Source organism: Mirounga angustirostris, unplaced genomic scaffold (genome assembly GCF_029215605.1).
Source record: "Mirounga angustirostris isolate CCGP_5_RB_7025 unplaced genomic scaffold, mMirAng1.0.hap1 SCAF_4, whole genome shotgun sequence".
NCBI lineage: Eukaryota > Metazoa > Chordata > Mammalia > Carnivora > Phocidae > Mirounga > Mirounga angustirostris.
Genome location: NW_026991712.1, coordinates 158,809,179 through 158,829,375, shown reverse-complemented (window position 1 = coordinate 158,829,375; position 20,197 = coordinate 158,809,179). Strand labels below are relative to the sequence as shown.

Sequence of the window (20,197 nt, the reverse complement as noted above, 5' to 3'; positions counted from 1 at the left end):
ATTGAGTGCTGAGAATGGTTTTTTGGGGAGAAAAAAAATTTAGTGGCCACTAATTAGTGAATGTATATTTAGTTTGTTATAGTTGTACTGTAAAAAGCAAGCTTAACAGTGCTATTCCCAAAAAACCTTAACAAGGTTGGTTTCATTCCATGAAATAGTCTCAACAGTTCCTGCTTTCAGAACATGTTCGCTGTACTCCAGAGCTCAAAACAGAATCTTTATCTTGGGTGGTAGGGCCAAGTAGGGTGGATGCTGCCTAGACTCCTGGTCTCTTCTGCCCCCTAATGTAACAAACAAGATTTTCTTTTGAAGGACAAAGCAGCCACACACACTCCCAGCTTACAGAAGTCTGACATGTCCAAGGAGACATGTTCTAGGAATTTAAATGTTTTTGGATTAGTCTGGAGGGAAAACCTGCATAGCTATTGTCATTGACATTCCTGGGGATTAAAATTTGGAGCATTCCTAGTTATTTCCGTTTGAATTCTTTGCTTATTTGGAAGAGTACGCTCATTCTAAATTTAACAGTTTAAAGGGCTTTACAATTTATTTCATGCTTATAAGAGAGATGGGAAAAGATTTCTGTGTATTTGTTTCCATGCATCTGAAGCCTGGACTCTTAGAAATTACGTTAACAACAAAGTCTGAATTAGAGGAAGAAACGAGTTGGGTTACTTGCTACAGTACCTAAGGGAGATCGGTCTTTGGGCTTGGTGCTCTGCTTGAGACCATTCAGGCCAAGAGTAGGTGTCTTGCCTTGCTCTCAGCAGTGAAGATGATATACCATCTGGCACTTGTATGGCATTTCGTATTTTTCAAGGCTTTCCAGCATGTATTTTCCTATTTGTGTGTTGCAGCTGCCCTGTGAGGTGCTCCTACAGGTGAACAGAGGCCCTAAGAAGTTAAGTGATTTGCCTAAGATCGTAAACATAGCAAGTTAGTAGCCAGAGAGTAAGAACCTCTAGGTCCAGTCCATTTTCTTTATGTATTTCCCTGTACTTTACTGCCCCCCACTGTTCACAACTGAGTATTTATAGGTGCTACTGACGGACCTGGAGACATGCAAAGGGGAAGGATAAAATAGGAAAGAAAAAAGCGACAGAGCTTGGAAAGAGACAACAGAAATAAGAAGAGGATGTTTATATGATAGTAGATAGGAGTGCCATTAGCATTTTCTATTACTGTCACAGAGATGATGGGAGGAAGTGGATAAAAATTATCTTTTGGGTTAAGGATTTGAGTCATTGGTCCCAGCCAAGACTGCTCGTCTCTCTGAAGAGTTTGAATATATGCAAACCTTAAAACAGTGCAAAAAGGGAGAATGAACGAGTTATAATAAGGCAAGAACAGAATTGTAGAGCCTTTGTGTTTCCGACTCCACCATTTACTATATTGTGCCCTTGAGCAAGTAACCAATCCTTAGCTTTTTTATTTGTAAAATTGGAATAATACTGATATCTTTATCCCTGAGCTGAGTGAAGATCAGTTGCGGGTAATGTATGTGACAAGTATTTTTTGTAAACTCTACAGCTCTTAAGTTGGCATCGAAACATTCTTCAGAATCACACTTCTCACTTCTCCTGGGCACGCACAAATACAGGATCCTGCCAGAAGCAGGAAGAGGTGATTCTCAGGATTTCTAAATCTGAGAAGGGATCTAGTAGGCAAAATGCCTCTTTGTTTTAGGATACAGTTTAACTCAGGCTACTGGCACTATTTCTGTCTCCAGCTCAAGTCAGAATTCTCTTTCAGGCTCAGAGCCTGAAAAACCAGTAACTCACCATTCTTCCTGCAAGAATTTATTCACTACTTACTAGGTTGGAGAGTCAAAGAGATTAACAGATACTCCTTTGGGGCAGAGGGGGCTGGCCCAGCTCACTCCTCATGGAGGCTGAACAGGTGAGGGAGCTGTGTAACAGCTGTGTGCTGTAGGGCAAGCTTCGCAGCCGCCGCTGCTCAGGTGCCGCATCAGTAAATGAGGGGTAACACCTCTTCTGGCATGGAAGGATTCAGTGAAAGAAAACACTTAACAGTTTAGACCTGTGTTCTGAATGTTACCTGATCCTTTTTTAAGATATTTATTTATTTATTTGAGAGAGAGAATGAGAGACAGCACGAGAGGGAAGAGGGCAGAGGGAGAAGCAGACTCCCTGCCGAGCAGGGAGCCCGATGCGGGACTCGATCCCGGGACTCCAGGATCATGACCTGAGCCGAAGGCAGTCGCTTAACCAACTGAGCCACCCAGGCGCCCCCCGATCCTTTTTTTTAATAAAGGGCCAGATGATACTTTTGGCTTGCAAGTCATACAGTTTATGTTGTAACTCTTCAACTATACTGTTGTAGCGTGAGAGCAGCCTTCAGCAGTGTCAGTGAATGAGGGTGCAGTCTTCCAATAAAACTTAATTTATGCGAACAGACTGCAGGCCCGATTTTGGTCTGTGGGCTCTCATTCCCAGACCCTTGCTTTAGGAGGACTCCACTGAAATACTTGATTTTTTTCCTCTGTCACACAAAATAGTGTCTTATTGCTGTCATATATGCAGGGGTGGTTTAAGTTGAACATGAATGACTAAATGAGGAAGAAAGTATGTGAAGTAAGATGTTTACATATCATTTTCTCTTCCACAGAAACAGATCTTAAAAGTGTTCTGTTCATGCTTTCCTATCAGTTTAATTATGCTTATACCGGTTGCTATGCCTTCAAGTTTTTCCATTTATAACTGTACTATGATCTGGCCCTTGTTTAAAAGATTACGTTGTAGTAGATAGCAAACAGAAACATGTTTTTGTTTTTGAAGGAAAAACGTTTCTGCTGCCAATTTAAAAATGTGTCCTTGTGAATAGATCTTTAGGGAGAATAATGTGCAGCTAGTTCCAACCCTTAGTCTTTTGGGAAGCATGGTTCTTCCAGTAGGCAGTTTGAAAAACAACTTCATACTTAGCTTTTCGGAGCTAGACACAGACATACCCTCAAACATTGAACTTGGCATTAATCAGGGTTGGGGAAAACGGTCTCCAGTCAGGCTATGTTATTCATTCTTACAGTGGTGGGTATAAAACCACAAAACCAGTGAGTTTGACTAGCTGGGATCCAGTTATGTAAGGGTTTAGAACTTAAGTAGTAAGGTTTCTGGCACTAAGCTTAGTGCTTTCTTGCATGATTAAGTAGATGAGCTTAAAGACTGCTGACCTCTCTTTTCTCTCTAATCACCCTGCCTTCTTTTGTATTCATTCATTTATTGCATCCTCAAGTGGTCAAGTGAAGGTCTTCCATACCAGACCACCCCTTTGGCATATTTGTTCAGTATACATTGCTCCTGGAGTGGCTTAGTGGAATGAAAGGCCAGTTCACAAACACAGGTCTTTTAGTTTCCAGAGTAGTGCTATTTTTCTCCTGAAATTGTCGATTTGAGATTGGTTTTATTGTAGAGAACATATGCCTCCTTAAGTCTTGAAATGCTCTTTAGCCGTGGTTGATAATGGCATATGTCCTTAGGTCCATCTGTACAAACATTGGAACCAAATTGTCTGTTAGTGGAATTGTTTTGTTTCAGAAGTCTTAGTTCTCAAATTTCATTTACACTTTTCTTTGTAGTGTGGAAGAATATCTAAAATGGCAAGCACAAATAAGCTTAAATCCTACCCCTTTCTTATCCATCTAGTTATTCATGTTAATAGCCTTTCTTTCTCTGTATCTCTCACTCACCACTTGAAATATAACATCCCAACAGTTTTGGCTAATTCAAATAAACCTGGAACTAACTTCAATAAATACTTTAACAGTACTGGAACATAATAAAATGCATGTGAAAGTGCTGCCAGTTGGGCAAAATAAAAAGCATATCATCTAATGACAGGAAGACATGATCAAAATGCGAGTCACAAAGGGAGTGAAGAAGATGGGTGCTTTGAACATAGGGAGATACACAGGAATGATTGGGGTTGCTTGTGGTCTAAAGGCTGCAAGTTGGATTATGCGGGGGGGATGGTCATTAAAGGGAAACATGGTACCAGTGTTTAGATTTTTCAGTCAAAACTGGACTAGGATATATTTGCTTGCATTTGACAATGAGAGTGTTGTTTTTAGGTGAAACCTGATTTCCTGGACTGGGTCAGCTCTAGTACTTTAATAGGAAGCAGCGTTGGTCAAGGATTGGGTTTCATTTCAGGGGAACTTTCTTTGACTTTTTTCCTTGAACAGATATGTTAGGGTTTTAGGTATTATCTCCCAACAACATCTGTTTGGTTTCAGTTATTTCAAAGACTGTATAGTGGGTTTGGTGAGGTATATGCCAAGAAAAGAGAGCTATAGTCTAATGGTACAGAGTTTTAGAAACCAGGGAATATTGCACTAAAATCTTATATTGCTTTGTATTTTATGAGGTTGATCACTTTGATAAATCCTGTTTCGTGTCTGAGTGTATCACTGAGGGGAGGATTTGGTGAGCCATGGTACCTGCTCAAGAGCAAGAGCTTGAAAGATTTCCAGGATCTTTAAAAGAGGAGCACTCTGCTTCTAAGATGTTTTGAAAACTGTTTAGGTCTTTTTCTTTCTTCATCAATGATAAAGAGTAACTGGATATTAGAGTGACAGCTAGATTTTTCCATCCTTGAATGATCTGATTGAATCATCTTATCTCCTCCATGATTTTCTCCTTATTTTCCTGCTAATGAATGGCCAAGCAGAGGTATTTGCCCTCCTTCTACTTACCTTTTGTCATTAATTTTTCAAGCTTTACTAGTCTGTCCTGGTCACCTTTCTGAGAAAGTTCTGTCTTTCAAAGATTTATACTCAGGAGTGGTATGCACCCATGTTTCCAGTAAACAGTCTGCCTTGCAACTTCAGGGCGTGGGGGATTGGGGGCGCGTTGTGGCCTTCCTATCCTGTCCTTTTATCTTAAATTCACTTCAGTGAGTCAGTTTCAGGTGGATTTCTGATTGTTGTCCTTCTTATTTTAAAGGCCCAGAGAGAACCTCATTTATTCTGAGCTTCCCAGAATAACTTCTATAACCAGCCACTTCCTTTGGTTGTGAGGCAATCCCGTTAAGTCTATTTCAGGGCCAGCCTTTCCAAGAGACCTCTTTTTCTCAGAAAGGCCGTACCTAGCAACTCTCTTGCCCCTTCATTCAGGAGTAATCACTCAGACTGTGTGCTAGACTCTGAGAGATCCAGAGATGAATCATATTCAGGTCCTACCCACAAGGAGCTTGTAAACCAGAAGGGGAAATATGATAAGACACACACATAAATAATGATCATACAAGATAATATGGTGATGGCAGAAAGAGGTGCAGATCAAGGGCTCTGAAGGTTCACAGGAAGGAGTGATCATGTCCGGATGGGGATGTTTAGAGAAGACTTGTGGACAGATGGCAGTTGAGTTGAGCATTGGAGAAACAGCCTTTTTGTGATGGACTTTGAGTCTTCCCTTTCTAGCTTTGCAAAGCAAACTTTTTAAAAGCAGATAAATTAATAGATATTGGGAGTTGAGATTATTTCTGGCAACAACCATTCGATACTTCATCTGATCCTTTCATCTTTATTAAACAGTTAAACAGACATCTTATTCAAATATAAAGTAATTAACATGAATGATAAGTCTAATAATGAATGAAATCTGGGAAATTGTATGCTGCATGTTTCTTTTTTTAAGATTGATGGATTTATTTTAGAGAGCACGAGCGGGAGGGGCAGAGGGAGAGGGAGGGAGACTCTCAAGCAGACTCCCTGCTGAGCGTGGAGCCTGGTATAGGGCTCTATATCTCACGACCCTGAGATCAGGGCCTGAGCTGAAACTAAGTGTCAGATGCTTAACTGCGCCACCCAGGCACCCCAAAATTCACCTGTTTTTGTTGTTGTTGTGTTTGTTTAAAGTAGGCTCCATGCCGGGTGTGGAGCCCAGTGTGGGGCTTGAACTCATGACCCTGAGATCAAGACCTGAGCTGAGATCAAGAGTTGGATGCTTAACTGACTGAGTCATCCAGGTGCCCCTATGCTGCATGTTTCATGAGTGATCTAAAGCAATGCACTTGGTCTTAAGGCAGTTTTGTTGTCAACTGTATATAAATAGCTTTGTCCTGTGATAGAGGTAGCAATTTAACATGGAATAAAAAGGATCGTAGGGGTGCCTGGCTCATTCATTCAGTTGAGCATCTGACTTTGGCTCAGGTCATGATCTCAGGATCCTAGGATCAAGCCCCAACTTTGGGCTCTGGGCTCATCCGGGAGTCTGCTTTTCCCTTTCCCTCTGCCCCTCCCCCTGCTCATGCTGTCTCGCTCTCTCTCTCAAAAAAAAAAAAAAAGGATCCTGAAGTATTAGTCTTTCTACTTTCAAATACATACCTTCTCGTTACCCTAGAAAATGGATCTGGCGTATATTCCGTGGGCTGTAGATGTTATGAATAGGCCATTTCTGTAGCAAAATCAACTTAGTTGCAATTAATGTATTTAATTACTAAAGTCAGAGTGGTAAGATTAACTAAGGTTGGTCTATATTTTTTAGCTTGTTGGGGTGTTTAGTGAGCAAAATTTGTTTGCTCATTAGGTTTCATTATTTTAATCCTGAGCCTCAGTCAGAAAATATTGAGAACACCAGTTTGTTTTCATAAAATCTTTTGCTTGAGGGACACCTGGGTGGCTCAGTTGGTTAAGCGTCTGCCTTCAGTTCAGGTCACGATCCCTGAGTCCCGGGATCGAGCCCCGCATGGGCTCCCTCCCTGCTCAGGGGAGAGCCTCTACCCACCCACCCCCAGCTTGTGCTCTCTCTCTCTCAAATAAATAAATAAAATCTTTTAAAAAATAAAAATAAAAGGTTAGCGTCTCTCTTCACTGTAATCAGTACCTTGTAAGATCTCTTAAAAATAAACTTCTTTAGGTTGCTTAGATTTCTTTGATCTCAGTATATGTAAGAGAATAGTGTATAGACCCTGTGCATACGGTGATGAATGAAAATGTCATGGGACCTGAGCTGAGAGGACCATACTTGGTTATTGAGGACTAAAGATTTTATCTAGTCATTTCAACTGTGATTCAACACTCTTCACTTTAATTCCCTCCAGAACCTCCAAGATCATACTGCTTCCTAGTACTTAAGAGTTCCTGTTGAGGTATAGAGCTGCTTGTTGGCCTCCAGCACCAGAAATTGGCTCCAAATCTTTTCCCATTACATCATCACCCACTAATGTCATTACACCAGAGTGAAATCTGCTTTGAAGATTGTACTCTTGTTTTCCTTCCATCTCTTTCCTCTCATCGTTTCCTTTAGAAGGAAAAAGAAAAAAAAATTAGAGACCTCTTGGACAATCCCAGGCAAACATTTAAGGGGGAATCAAACATCCTCAGTCTAAACCTAGATTTATCAGTCTTCATTCCACTCTGCCCAGCATGTGTCCTTATGGAGTCTAGAAAGGAACACGTTTGGTCATGGGACACCTGACTTTGGTGCTTTTCTCTCAGCCCTTCAGAACTAGTTCTTAATGATTTACATAGCTCTCTGCCAGCATCTTGTCACTGGCCTGTTAAACTTTTTAAAATTTCCCCAGAATAGAAATTCTTAGGACATCACTAAGTTTCTTATTCTTTGTGTTTAATTAAACTGTTTCTTGCATTTAAGTATTTGCCAGATAAGCATTTAAGCCATCTGGAGTTTTTTACTTTCCCCTTGTAAATCTTATAAAACTTACAATATTACCTACAGTTAAAATTGATACAGGGATCATTGCTCATCTTCCCTCCCCCATCACAAAAGCAGTTGATTGCATGCAGGTTCTGACCCTCTTTTCTCTATCCTAAATTTGATTCCCCATTGTTTTTCAACCACCTTTAAAGCTTCCAGTTGATGGTGTGCTTTGGCTTTTTCCTAACAGAAAGGTTCAGGTAAGGAAAGAATTGGGAAGTAGTTTCAGTTCAGAGACTTGGTGCTACCCACTCAATTATTGGCCAAGGCTTTAGCACTTCTGTGCCCTCTGAGGCAGATTAGCTTGAGATTAGAAGAAATAATAATGAACAGTAGCCTCTAAGAAATGGGACCACAATGTCTAAAACAAAAGAATAAAATGGGCTCTTAAGACTTGGGTTTACATTTCTGTACAGTATTAGTCTTTGGGACTCTTAATCTATCTGCTGCAGGCTATGGCGTGGAGTGTGAGAAACCATGGTGAACTTGAAAAAAACAATGGAGGGAATGGCATTGAAAATTACGGACCAGACTAGGGCACCAGCCAGTTGCCCTTTTTGTCTCCTCCTAAGATAAGACATTAAAAGGCCTTGATTCATACTAAGATTTCAGTTTGAATTTCTAGTAATTTTAGGTCTTCTAGTTAGAGCTCCTTGATAGTCTCTGTGGTATAAGTTGGATAGCAGGGGAAACTTTTTCCATATGTTTTTGCTAACATTTAAGTCTGTGTTAAAAAACCTCTTCAGCACAATTATTATTATTTTTTTTAAAGATTTTATTTATTTATTTGAGAGAGAGAGAATGAGAGAGAGAGAGCACATGAGAGGGGGTAGGGTCAGAGGGAGAAGCAGACTCCCCGCCGAGCAGGGAGCCCTATGCGGGACTCGATCCAGGGACTCCAGGATCATGACCTGAGCCGAAGGCAGTCGCTTAAGCAACTGAGCCACCCAGGCGCCCTTCAGCACAATTATATACCTTCTCAGATTGAAAAATTGAATTAGTGAAAACAGCCATAAGGAAAAATATAAATAACTTGGACAGAAAGTCTGTCTTTATTACTTCTAATGTATCTCATGTGTGTGTTTGTTTTCAGTTGTCAAAATGTCCACAGAAGGAGGATTTGGTGGTACTAGCAGCAGTGATGCCCAGCAAAGCCTGCAGTCCTTCTGGCCTCGTGTCATGGAAGAAATTCGGAATTTAACAGTGGTAAGAAAGAACGAGAAACTTGCAGAGTGTAAAGAGCTATGAGATGAATAACCCAGTACTTAGAGTAAAACATTTTTAATTTCAAACGCATAGGCATAGTTCATTCCTGACCTCTGGGTGGGAACATGAAAATATAATTCACCTTAGGTGAGGTGACTACAAGGATTTTTTTTTATATCTTAGTGGCTTTCCTGAGGCATGTGGGTAGATAGTGGATGCTTTGGCTCAGAGGTGGTAGCTTAATGTGAAGTGTATCTTTTAGAGAGGCAGAAGAGCAGAACTCTCACCTTCCTTTAGTAGCTGTAGCTCATTTCTTAGTCCTGATTCAGTGGCCCTGCCAAATTTCTAGAATCTGGTAAACACTATTGGGCAATTTATTCAACAACAAATCTATTGTAAGCACGCACTCTTTCTGGGTATTAAAAGATACACTTAGATCAGGGTTTCTCAACAGCAGCTTTATGGGCATTTTAGGCTGGATAATTCTCTGTTGTGAGGAGCTGTCCTGTGCATCATAGGATGTTTAGCAGTATCTCTGGCCTCTACTCATTAGATGCTAGCAGCAATCCTCCTCCAGTTTTGACAACCAAAAATGTTTCTGGACATTGGCAGATGTCTCCTGGGGGCTAAAGTCATCTCATTGAGAACCACTGGCTTAGAAGAATCAAATATTACCCTGGCCCCTGTGGAGCTTACAATCTAGTAATTACAATCAGAGTTATTTATTCAGTGAATATTTATTAAATACTTACTGAATCAGACACAGTAATGAGTCTGAAGCAGTAAAAGGTCAAAGTGCTCTGGGATTACAGAGGACATAGTGCTTATTCCTCCCTGGTTGAGTTAGGGAGGCTTTAAGTAAAGGGGACATTTTTTTGGATCTTGAAATATGAGAAGCGTTCACCAGATGGAAAGGATAGGCAAGTATATCTTCAGCAGAGTATGGCATTTGTAAAGGCCCGGAGGCCCAGAGGGGAGGGCCTTATGTTTTGAGGACCAGCAAGAAGTTCAGAGTGGCTCGGGGTTACTATGTGGGTAGTACGATGGGGTAGGAGTAGAGTGGTATGGCAGTGGTAGCAGGAGGTGTGATACATTAGAATTAGAAAATTTTCAGAGTGTAGTGTTAGTTCCTTAATGAAAAATGTTCCCTTTGGTGTCATTTTAGCAAATACTGAAGGATCTCTCTGTTTCAGATGGGTCATTCCTGCCCTGAAGGCATTAAGCATCCTGGCAGAGGAGACACTGGACTCCTTCCTAATGTAGAACTAATTTTGCACTTTCTTAGAGCTAGTGGCCTTTAAACCTCAGACATACGAGGTCAGTTTATTTGTTTACTCAGCAAATACTTACTATATACCTGCTGTGGCTGTGCTGGATACTGTGGATCCAGTAGTGAGCCCTACAGACAAGATCATTGCACTCACAGGACATGCATGCCTGTGGGGGAGGTAAACTGAAACAAGTATTGAGTAAATAAAATAACTTCTCATTATGGTAAATGCCCCCACTGACTTCAGGGATTAAAAAAAAAAACAAAAACCAATCTAAGATTCATATTTTGATGTACTTGTGGGTCGCGTTTGTTTATATGGGGCATTTTCAGCAACTGAACTTGGCATGGCCTTTCTCAGAGTGGCTTGTGTTCACAGATGAATTTCCACTGAAAATTCATTGTTTCTTTTCTGTAGTGTAAAGGTGGTAGTTATCTATACTGTCTCAGATGTAAGAGAGAGGAGGAAAAGAAATGATTAAGTAGGGTGTTTTGTTCATATTTTAAGTGGGTAATCTCACAGTAAAGCTTATGAGGTTTTAGTGCAGGAGTCGGCCCGGTGTGAAGCTAGTGCCCTCCTGGGCTGTGGTGGGATTAGGCCCGTGCCGCAAGTCTGTACTCCAGCTTGAGCGTAGAAGCAAAAATCCAGGATCAGCCAAGTGGCCGGATAAACTCCGGAGATTCCAGCTCAGCACTTAACTTTTCTGTATTTTAAGTTTTGATTTTTTAAAAATTGTGGTAAAAAGCATACAACAAAATGTACCATCTTAACAATTTTAATTAAAATGTCTGCAGTTCTGTAGTGTCAAGTTTATTCACATTCTTATGAAAGCGATCTCCAGGACTTTTTCATCTTGCAGAACTGAAACTCAAACATAAGTGGGATCATACAATATTTGTCTTTTTGTGACGGGCTTATTTCACTTAGCATAATGTCTTCAAGGTTCATCTGTGTTGTAGCGTGTAACAGGATTTCTTTCCCTTCTGAAGCTGACTAGTATTCCATATATACATGTGTGAACCACATTTTGTTTAGCCATTCATCCGTCAGTGGGTGTTTGGGTTGCTTCCCCCTCTTGACTGTAGTGAATGATGCTGTTAGGAATATGGGTATTCAAATTCAAAGACTCGGCTTTGATTTTTATTCGACTTGGCTTAATGTTCAGGTTTGATTGCCAAAAAAGCAGATTGTGGTGGTAACCAACTTTTGTTATTTAGACAGCTAGCTAGTGCACCAGAGGTTCAAAGTGGATTACTTTGAGGGATTTAGTTTTGGTTCATGTTTATGAATGAAGAGGAAGACCAGCAAGGACGGCAGTTGTCTTTAATGATTCTTCTGTTGATGACTGTAGTTTTCTCCCCTTGACAAAGACCACTACCATGGGATCCCTTACATCAGACGCTTAGAACAAAGTTTGGCATTTAATAAGTGCACAGTAAATATTTGAATGAATCAGACTCCTCCATCTCAGATTTAGTGTGAAGCAACATCAGTGCCAAATTTGAGAATACAATCTAGGAAAGTTGGGGTGTCTTTCCCTTTGTAAGACTCTTATTTTGCCCTCTGCCTGTGGCACATAAAGGCATCTGCTTCTCTGACTGCACCTCGGCCTGTGTAGCGTGGCCAGACATGTTGCATTTAGACTGTGCCTTTCCGGAACTCAGCAGCACTTACAACCAGACTTCCTCAGATATGTTAGAGCCTCTTAGGTTGACATCTCCAAATGTCTAACAGATTTTTTAAAAAATTCATATGTTCTGACTGTCCAAACATAAATAAAACTTTTGAGAATATTCATAAGGTGTTGTGGTCTCTAAGACTGGGACAAAGATTGTTCCAAAAACAAATTGAAGTTTGCTAGATGTCTATTTCATGACATATTGGGAACTCTGGCCTCAATCATTTTGGTCTGAGCTTTGCAAAAGCAATTTATCTTTCATCTCCACTTGGCCATTATGTTCTTCTCACTCTTAAAAGCACTGTAATTGTCCATAAATTCAGGTGACGTTCAGCTGGGATTGAAGTTGGTTAAAAATCATACCAAAATGATTGTACGCTAGGATGATTGTGCAAAATACTGTATTCCTGCTCAGCAGGGCTCTGGGAACATTAACAGACTTCTTGGCATTGAGTTTTACTCCTCTGAAGACCTTTTGAAGGTGGGGAAGAAAAAGCTAACTTTGGTTTTTTGAGGGCAGATGGGGAGGCGACAACGCTAAATCTTGAAAAAAATCTCATTTACCCCTTATTCCTTCCATCCCTTTCAGCCTTCACTTAGCTGTAATTTGATGCCTAGGCCACTTTCTTTTAATTGCCAGGTACATCTTTTCATTCTTTGGTGCCTTCAGATTGGACAATGACATTTCTAACATTACAGTCAAACCAGATAACCATTTAAATAAAACCTTGGAAATGAAAGTTTGTGGACTATTAGAAAATAGGTCTTGTGCTGTTTGAGCCCTTCCTGTAAGAGCAGTGCCGCCTAAAGGTTAGTCTGTATGAACCACACGGGGATCTTGTTTAGAATACAGATTCTGAGTTAGTACGTTTGGAGTGGAACCTGTGATTCTGCATTTCTTTTGCGTTTCCAGGTGATGTCATTGCTGGTCTAAGGACCTCACTTTGAGTAGCAAGGCTTTAACCCTCATTGTGGGTCATAGTCATCAGGGGAGTTTTCAAAACACATGGTGCCTGGACTCCACCCCTTAGAATTCCTGGTTCAGTTACTCTGGGGTAGAGCCCAATCCTCTTGTTTTTCAGAAGCTCCCCAGGTGTTTCTAACAGGCAGTCAAGGTTGAGAATCACCGCTTTGGAGAGGATTAGAATCTTGACCTACCTGACTGGGTAGGCCTGGAAAAGATTTCTCATCATTTGAAACTCCCGATATTCTTTAGTGCAGCCTGAGACCCATTGACTTTTCCTTGGCTCCAGATTCTCATTGAATGTATTCAGACTTCTTGAAACTTGGCAGTTTCAAATGGCAGCATTTTTAATGTAGTTCTTTGGTTGTGGTCAGGAGCACGAGAATTTTCTGAGAGAATCTGTTCTTCCACCTTGCTGATATCACTCCCAAGAGTAGGGGAAAAAAAGTATGTGTCAGTTGTTCTTCCACTTGGATCAGCATCAGGAGAAGCTACATGGTATTCACATCAGTTGCGTGGTTGCCAGTGACAAGGGGTCACTGAATTGAAAGGCAATTAAGTGGACCTCAACCTATGGCTGGTAAGAGTGCTGCCCTCTCCAGTAAGCTTGTCGTAAATCCTTACACGTGACTGGAAAGCTAGGATGAGACTATAGAAGACTGGGTTGTTGTCAGCGATAATGAACCACACATGCGTATCTGAAGATTCACTTCACACACTGCCCCTTGGGATCTCAGGGTTTGGGAATCATGAAAAAGTTTCCCAAAAGGTTTTTGAGGGGGAGACTTAGAGCAGGGTTTTTTGGTAAGTTTCTGCCTCATTTTAGATCTCTCCAAGGTTGGGACCTTTTGTTGTTGGTTTTGATTGAAGAATAGTCTCATAGAAATTGTAAAAGCAATATTCTCTTTGAGGTTGGGGAAAGAGGTCGTCTTATCAGCTTTGGGCTTTGGTTAAGAAACTTTAGAGCCCAGGCACCTGCGTGGCTCAGTCAGTTAAGTGTCTGCCTTTAACTCAGGTCATGATCTCGGAGTCCCGGGATCGAGCCCCACGTTAGGCTCCCTGCTCATCGGGGAGTCTCCTTCTCCCTCTGACCCGCCCCTCTCTTGTGTTCTCTCTCAAATAAATAAAATCTTAAAAATCTTAAAATAGGGGCGCCTGGGTGGCTCACATGGTTAAGCGTCTGCCTTCGGCTCAGGTCATGATCCCAGGGTCCTGGGATCGAGCCCCGCATCGGGCTCCCTGCTCATGCTCTCTCTCTCCCTCTCTGTATCTCTGTATGTCGTGCTCGCTTCGGCAGCACATATACTAAAATTGTATCTCTGTATGTCAAATGAATAAATAAAATCTTTAAAAAAAAAAAATCTTAAAATATATTGTTAAAAAAATTCTACATATGAGTGAAATCATACAGTATTTGTCTTTCTCTGACTGACTTATTTAAAAAAAAAAAAAAGGAATTTTAGAGCAGTCATGTGGAAATACATTAAATAACCAAGCCCAGTGAGAGTGCACGTGCAAGCAGGTTAGACCGTGTGGTCATAATCTTGTGCTGTGTGTGTATCATCCTGGGAGGCCTTCCAGAGGAATTATCCCCAGCATTCTCCTTGGCATTTCTGTTTCGCATCATCATTTTGTGTGATCTGCCACACAAGAAGGAAGACCAGTGATTGATTTCTGTGGTTAAATGTTTTTTTAAATCCCTTTAGGGTCTGGCCCCAGTCCAGCATCCTCTTACCCACTGCTTCTCTCAGTACTAAGATCATACATTTAAAACTTAAATAGGCCATGTTTTTTGTGTTGCTGTACTTCTGCTTCTGTCTGAATGACATTCTCATACTTTTCCAACAAGCAATTTTTGTAACATCCCTTAGACACAGTTCAGATGTCAGCCCTTCTGCGGAGCATTTGCCAGCTCCTCTCGTTCATTCCAACCCCTCCCCCTGCCCTGCCGGCAGGTTATTTCCTTTCTTGTCCCTGTGGGATTTTATACCCCCACCCTGCTATAGCATAGGGGGTTATAATATTTTTCTATGGCAGTCTCTAACAATTAAACTATAATCTGTTCAAGGGTAAGAATAGATTTGCATCTTTTACACAGTAGCAGGTACCATACACTCACTTTTAGTTGAGTTGCATGAATGAGTCAATGAAAGAGGAGAAAAAAATAAGAACAGAAAGAGTATATCCTGCTGTCTTTTTTGGTGAGATTTTAATAATTTGGACTTGTAAAGCCCTGCCACTCCAGTGTTAGTTTTAGTAGAGACTTCATGGAAAATGTTTTACCTTCATGGAAAATGCTGGAAAGGGAAAAGATTAGAAAAAAAAATGGTGTTGGAGGTTTGTAGAGGTGAGTGGTCCCATGCTGCTTGTTGGGTTTGTGAGGAGGTATCTAGTGTTTTAGTGTGCCTTTTATCATAATAAAACTCTTCCTTCTGTAGTCATAAAAATGGATTCTGGGAAGGCTGGTGACCTTTTTCCAAAAGGCCCCACTGCCTTCTTTGACATATAGTTGAGGGTTTCTGTTGGTTTTGGAAAAGAAAGTTCGCTTATGCACATTCATTATACTAAATCTCAAGTAATAGCTGCTCCTTCCATAACGTGATGGTGCAAATTCCCAGGTGAGCACCTTGGGCTTGGTGAGTCACATTTCAGACCACTTATAGAATCTGGCACTTAACACCTGGGCCCAGTAGGGGTTTCACTGATTTTAGCCAATCTCTGCCTTTGCACCCTTCTCTTCACTGCAGCTTTGAAACGCAGAATTGATTTTTATTTCTAGAATTACATCCATCACTGAGCATGTGTTTGAGTACCAGTAGCATCAAAATAAAAAAGGGCTTAAATCGCAAATAATTGAAGTAGTGCTGGTCAAAAAGCCCTTTCCTAAATCCTATCCACAGTAAAGTCATGTGGTTTCCTCCCAGCCCAGTCTTGTTTGTTAAAGAAAGAAGTGCCAGGGCTGTTCCAAAAAGGCAGCTGATAAATTCATCCTTTTTCCGCCATACTCTTCGGCTCCCACCCCCACCTCCAGGCAAACTTCGGAGACAAGGCCTTTGCTGCTGTGACGGGAAAGGCCCTCCTCCCTGATTTCTGGTGTCATTGCAAAGGCCAGAAGTAGCCAGTGTCAGCCAGTACTGGCTGAAGACAGCTGTGGGTCACCGTGGTCGGGTGCTGGCAGCACCTTGCCCTTATAGTCCCAGAATAGAAGAAAGAACTGGCAACTTAAAGGAATTCCCCGAGGCAAAAATCTCATTTTAACCTGCATATTGCAGACTTGGTAAGCTTTGGTGGGAGTGGGGGTGTGGAGGAGATGCTCATAATGCACCTCTGTATTGTGCCAGCAAAGAGTCTGATACCATTTGGGTCTGCTTTTCATGAGGGTGCTGTTAGATGGCATTGTAGTTTATCCTGAAATCTTTCAATTGTTTGAAACTCTGCATGGGTTAAGAAGAATTTTGCTCCAGGACTTGGATTCTCTTCATTTAATCGGTACCTCCTCTCCTGCTGTATTTTTGGAAAGGAGAGACTAGGCCAGTCACAGTGTTTCATGGTGCCTGACATGCCCTGCTGATTGTCCCCACATGTATGTCCCTCTTGTTACTCATTTCAGAAAGATTTCCGAGTACAGGAACTCCCACTGGCTCGTATTAAGAAGATTATGAAACTGGATGAAGACGTGAAGGTGAATTCATATTCGTTCTTATTATTCATATTGAAGCTATAATGGTGGGTAGGTTGTCGCTCACTTCTGCAGCGCTCAAAGTTTAAGCAGAATGAAAATATCGTTATTGTCTCTTGTTTTATTTGGCTCCTGTCTAAATTGTTAAGTGAGCTGAAATTGAACAGTTTTAATTATTATATGGTGCTTCTCTGGAAATTAGGGATATCCTGTTTTCCAGATGTTGATAATATGCTGAGGGTTTGCTTTTTGAATCACCCATCCTTTTCACTGTGCAGGGTAAATGGTAAACACGAATCATCAAATCAGCAGGACAGTGCCATCTTCTCAATTAGCATCTCATTGCAGTCGCTAGTTGTCAATGTGAGCTCTAAGAAATGTTTGATAATGATACTGATCCCGTTCTAACTTTTCTGTCTGTGAGTTGTTTTATGTGACTTAACGCCCCAGAGAAGGTTTCCTTGCAGGCAGCTATTTCTGTATTCCTAGGAGCCCACCTCCCATTTCAACTCTTGGAGAGAGAGCAACGCTCTCTCCTTATCACTCAAAACTAATAGTCCCTTGTGATTGTATAGAAAACTAACAGTTCACAGTAATTTCCCCTTTTATTAGTTCTCCTTCCTTTTCATGGACACCCTGTGAGATTTGATAGGATAACAATTATTAGTGCCGTCATAAAGATATGGAAGTGACTCACCCAGAGTAGAAGAACCAAGATCCCAGTTCTTTTACCTCCTGCTTCCTTAACTCCAGACCTCTTCCCATGGCTCTGTCCTGCACAGACCACCTCACCAAAGGTTCAGAGCCTTGTTTGATCAAGAGCTTGAACTTTGAAGTCAGACATGGCAAGGCAGCTTACATTTCTTGAGCACTTACTAAATGCCAGGCCCTGTGCTGGGTGCTTTTACATGTATCGTTTGATTCCCACAGCAACACAGGAAGGTTGTCTTTTTTTTTCGGTATGTGAAAAATAAAGCCCAGAAGGATGGGAATGGGAAGCCTGAAATTCTGTCTAAATCCATCAGTTCTCAAACTCATTATCTTTCCCCACATTGTCTCTCCTTGCATTAGAACCTAAACCCTGCCAATTACTGGCTCTGTGACCATGGGCAAGTCACTTCTCCTCTCCTAAACCCTAGTTTCTTTGAAAGTGTATTAGGAAAATAAGAAAGTGCATGGTAGGTCCTAGAAAAGTAAATGTTCTTCTCCCCTCTTCCTTTCTCCTACCTGCTACCTGCTTTGTCCCTACTTGTGGATTTATTTTACGTTGGGATCTCTTGAAGCTATCGCCTTCTCATTTTTCAAACCTTGCCCCATTGTCCATGGCAGGGCATGAGGGAAGGGACAAATGGATTGGTTTGAATGACATGTTGGTGATTGACAGGGAGGGCCTACGTCTGTTGCAGATGATCAGTGCAGAAGCCCCTGTGCTCTTTGCCAAGGCAGCCCAGATTTTTATCACAGAGTTGACTCTTCGAGCCTGGATCCACACAGAGGATAACAAGCGCCGGACTCTACAGGTAATAAAGATGCACATGGGGAAACTGGGCAAGCAGCTGCCTTTGCCTTCACCCGCTTCTCTTGCGTGGTTTTGGGCCAAAGATTGTTCTTCCTTAGATTTCTGTCAAGTTAATGTGTGAAATTGGCATCTTCCTTCACTGTTGTGAGGCAGACCTGCCCTATAGCCTTGACAGTATTTCCCCACCAAGAATCTCATTGCCAATTGTTGTGGTTTTCACAGCTCAGTGACTGAACTCTTCACTTGGTGAGCCCTCATTATAAACAGGCTAAAGTGATACCAATCTATTTCCAGATGTAAACAACTTCTGGTTGGAAGCTTGAGAGACGCCAGGAAAGGATAGTCCCAGGAAGAATCCATCTCACCTACCTCATTTGCCTTTTTGTTCCTTGTCTGCCTTCCTGGGAATCCCTTCCTTCTTCTTTTTCATTTTTTTAAAAATTTTAATCCAGAAAAAAATCAACATTTATATGGTATGAAGACCCTTGGTCATTGGCTCTGGAGGCCTTTCTCTTAACAGCCAAGCCTTAGTTCTTGGAGGAAAGGTTTCCTAGACATAAGAGGAAGGGTGTGACAGATAGAAGACACTGGCAATCTTTCAATAACAAAGCCAGGAAAGTAAATTGTTTTCTCCTTTGTTTCCCTTACCTCCAAATCAAAGATGCATGCATATTTATTCTACAAATATTTATTGAACACCCACAATGTGCCAAGCGCTGTTCTGGGCTCTGGGGATTAACACACAAAACAGACCTAAACCCCCACCCTTGGGAAACCTATATTCTAGTGCAGCTAAACATGGCAAACTTACTTTATGCTGCTTTGAAAGAAGCCTATGGCTCTAGAGAGATGCAGTTAAAGTTATCTTCAAAATCAATTCAAATTGAAAAATAAAATGAGCAAAACACTTGGACAGGCCCTTCAAAAAAGAAGATATCCTGGGTGGCTCAGTCGGTTAAGCATCTGACTTCAGCTCAGGTCATGATCTCAGGGTGCTGGGATAGAGCTCCACGTCGGGCTTCCTGCTCAGCGGAGAGTCTGCTGGAGATTCTCTTTCCCTTTTCCTCTGCCCCTCCCCCTGCTCATGTGTGTGCGCTCTCTCTCTCAAATAAATAAATAAAAAATGTAAAAAAAAAAAAATCCAAATGACCAGTAAACATATGAATAGGTGTGCAACATCATTGTACCCTGTGAAATAGAAATAAAAACCATGTGACATTGGTTTACGCCCACTGGAATGGGACTGACAGTACCAAGTGTTGATGAGGAAATGGAGAGACTGAAACTCCTACAGTACTGCTGGGCAGAATGTGAAGTGGTACAGTCACTTGGGGAAACTATTTGGCACTTTCTAATTAGCTTAAACATAACCCTACTGGATGGCACAGCCATCCCACTCCTAGGTATATACCCCAAAGGGTGGACCTTCTTGTATAGGAATGTTCATAACAGCCTTATTTATTTATTTATTTATTTATTTATTTTAAGATTTTATTTATTTATTTGAGAGAGAGAATGAGAGAGAGCATGAGAGGGAGGAGGGTCAGAGGGAGAAGCAGACTCCCTGCCGAGCAGGGAGCCCGACGCGGGACTTGATCCAGGGACTCCAGGATCATGACCTGAGCCGAAGGCAGTCGCTCAACCAACTGAGCCACCCAGGCGCCCAACCTTATTTATAATAGCCAAAGACTGGAAACAACTCAAGTATCCACCAAGATGGGGATGTATAAATAAAAGGGATATGTTCATAAAATTGATTACTACTCAACAGCAACAACAACAAAAAACAATTGATCCATACAACATGGGTGAATCTGAAAAATTATGTTAAGCAAAAGAAGCCAGAGAAAAAAATTATAATAGCCCATGATACCATACACTATCACTTTCTATGGTGATAGAAATCAGAGTAGTGGTTGCCTCAGATTCGGGAGAGGGCAATTGGTTGGAAAGGGAGAGAAGGACACTTTTTATAATCATATCTGGGTGATAGCTACCTGGCTGCATATATTTATTAAAATTCATCAAGCTGTATCCTTAATATTTCTGTGTTTTACTGAATATGAGTATTCAGTAAAATATCACTAGCATGAAGAAAGGCAAAATAAAATGTTAAAAAGACCAACTGAAGTATGTTTGTGTTTCCAAAAAACTGTAGAACACTTTGGTGTGTGTTTGGAGGTGCTTATTATTTGGTTCCCCAC

General features: G+C 41.3%; 1 protein-coding gene across 2 annotated transcripts in view; it reads left to right on the top strand.

The window, feature by feature from the left end:
• Positions 1 to 20,197, top strand: part of NFYC (nuclear transcription factor Y subunit gamma) — a 65,369-nt gene that overhangs the window by 26,540 nt on the left and 18,632 nt on the right. For both annotated transcript variants that reach the window (XM_045897967.1, XM_064589361.1), the window contains exons 2-4: positions 8,770 to 8,882; positions 16,406 to 16,477; positions 17,881 to 17,994. In XM_045897967.1, coding sequence (XP_045753923.1) covers positions 8,778 to 8,882; positions 16,406 to 16,477; positions 17,881 to 17,994 — 291 coding nt within the window. In that variant the 5' untranslated portion in view covers positions 8,770 to 8,777. The remainder of the gene's footprint in view (positions 1 to 8,769; positions 8,883 to 16,405; positions 16,478 to 17,880; positions 17,995 to 20,197) is intronic.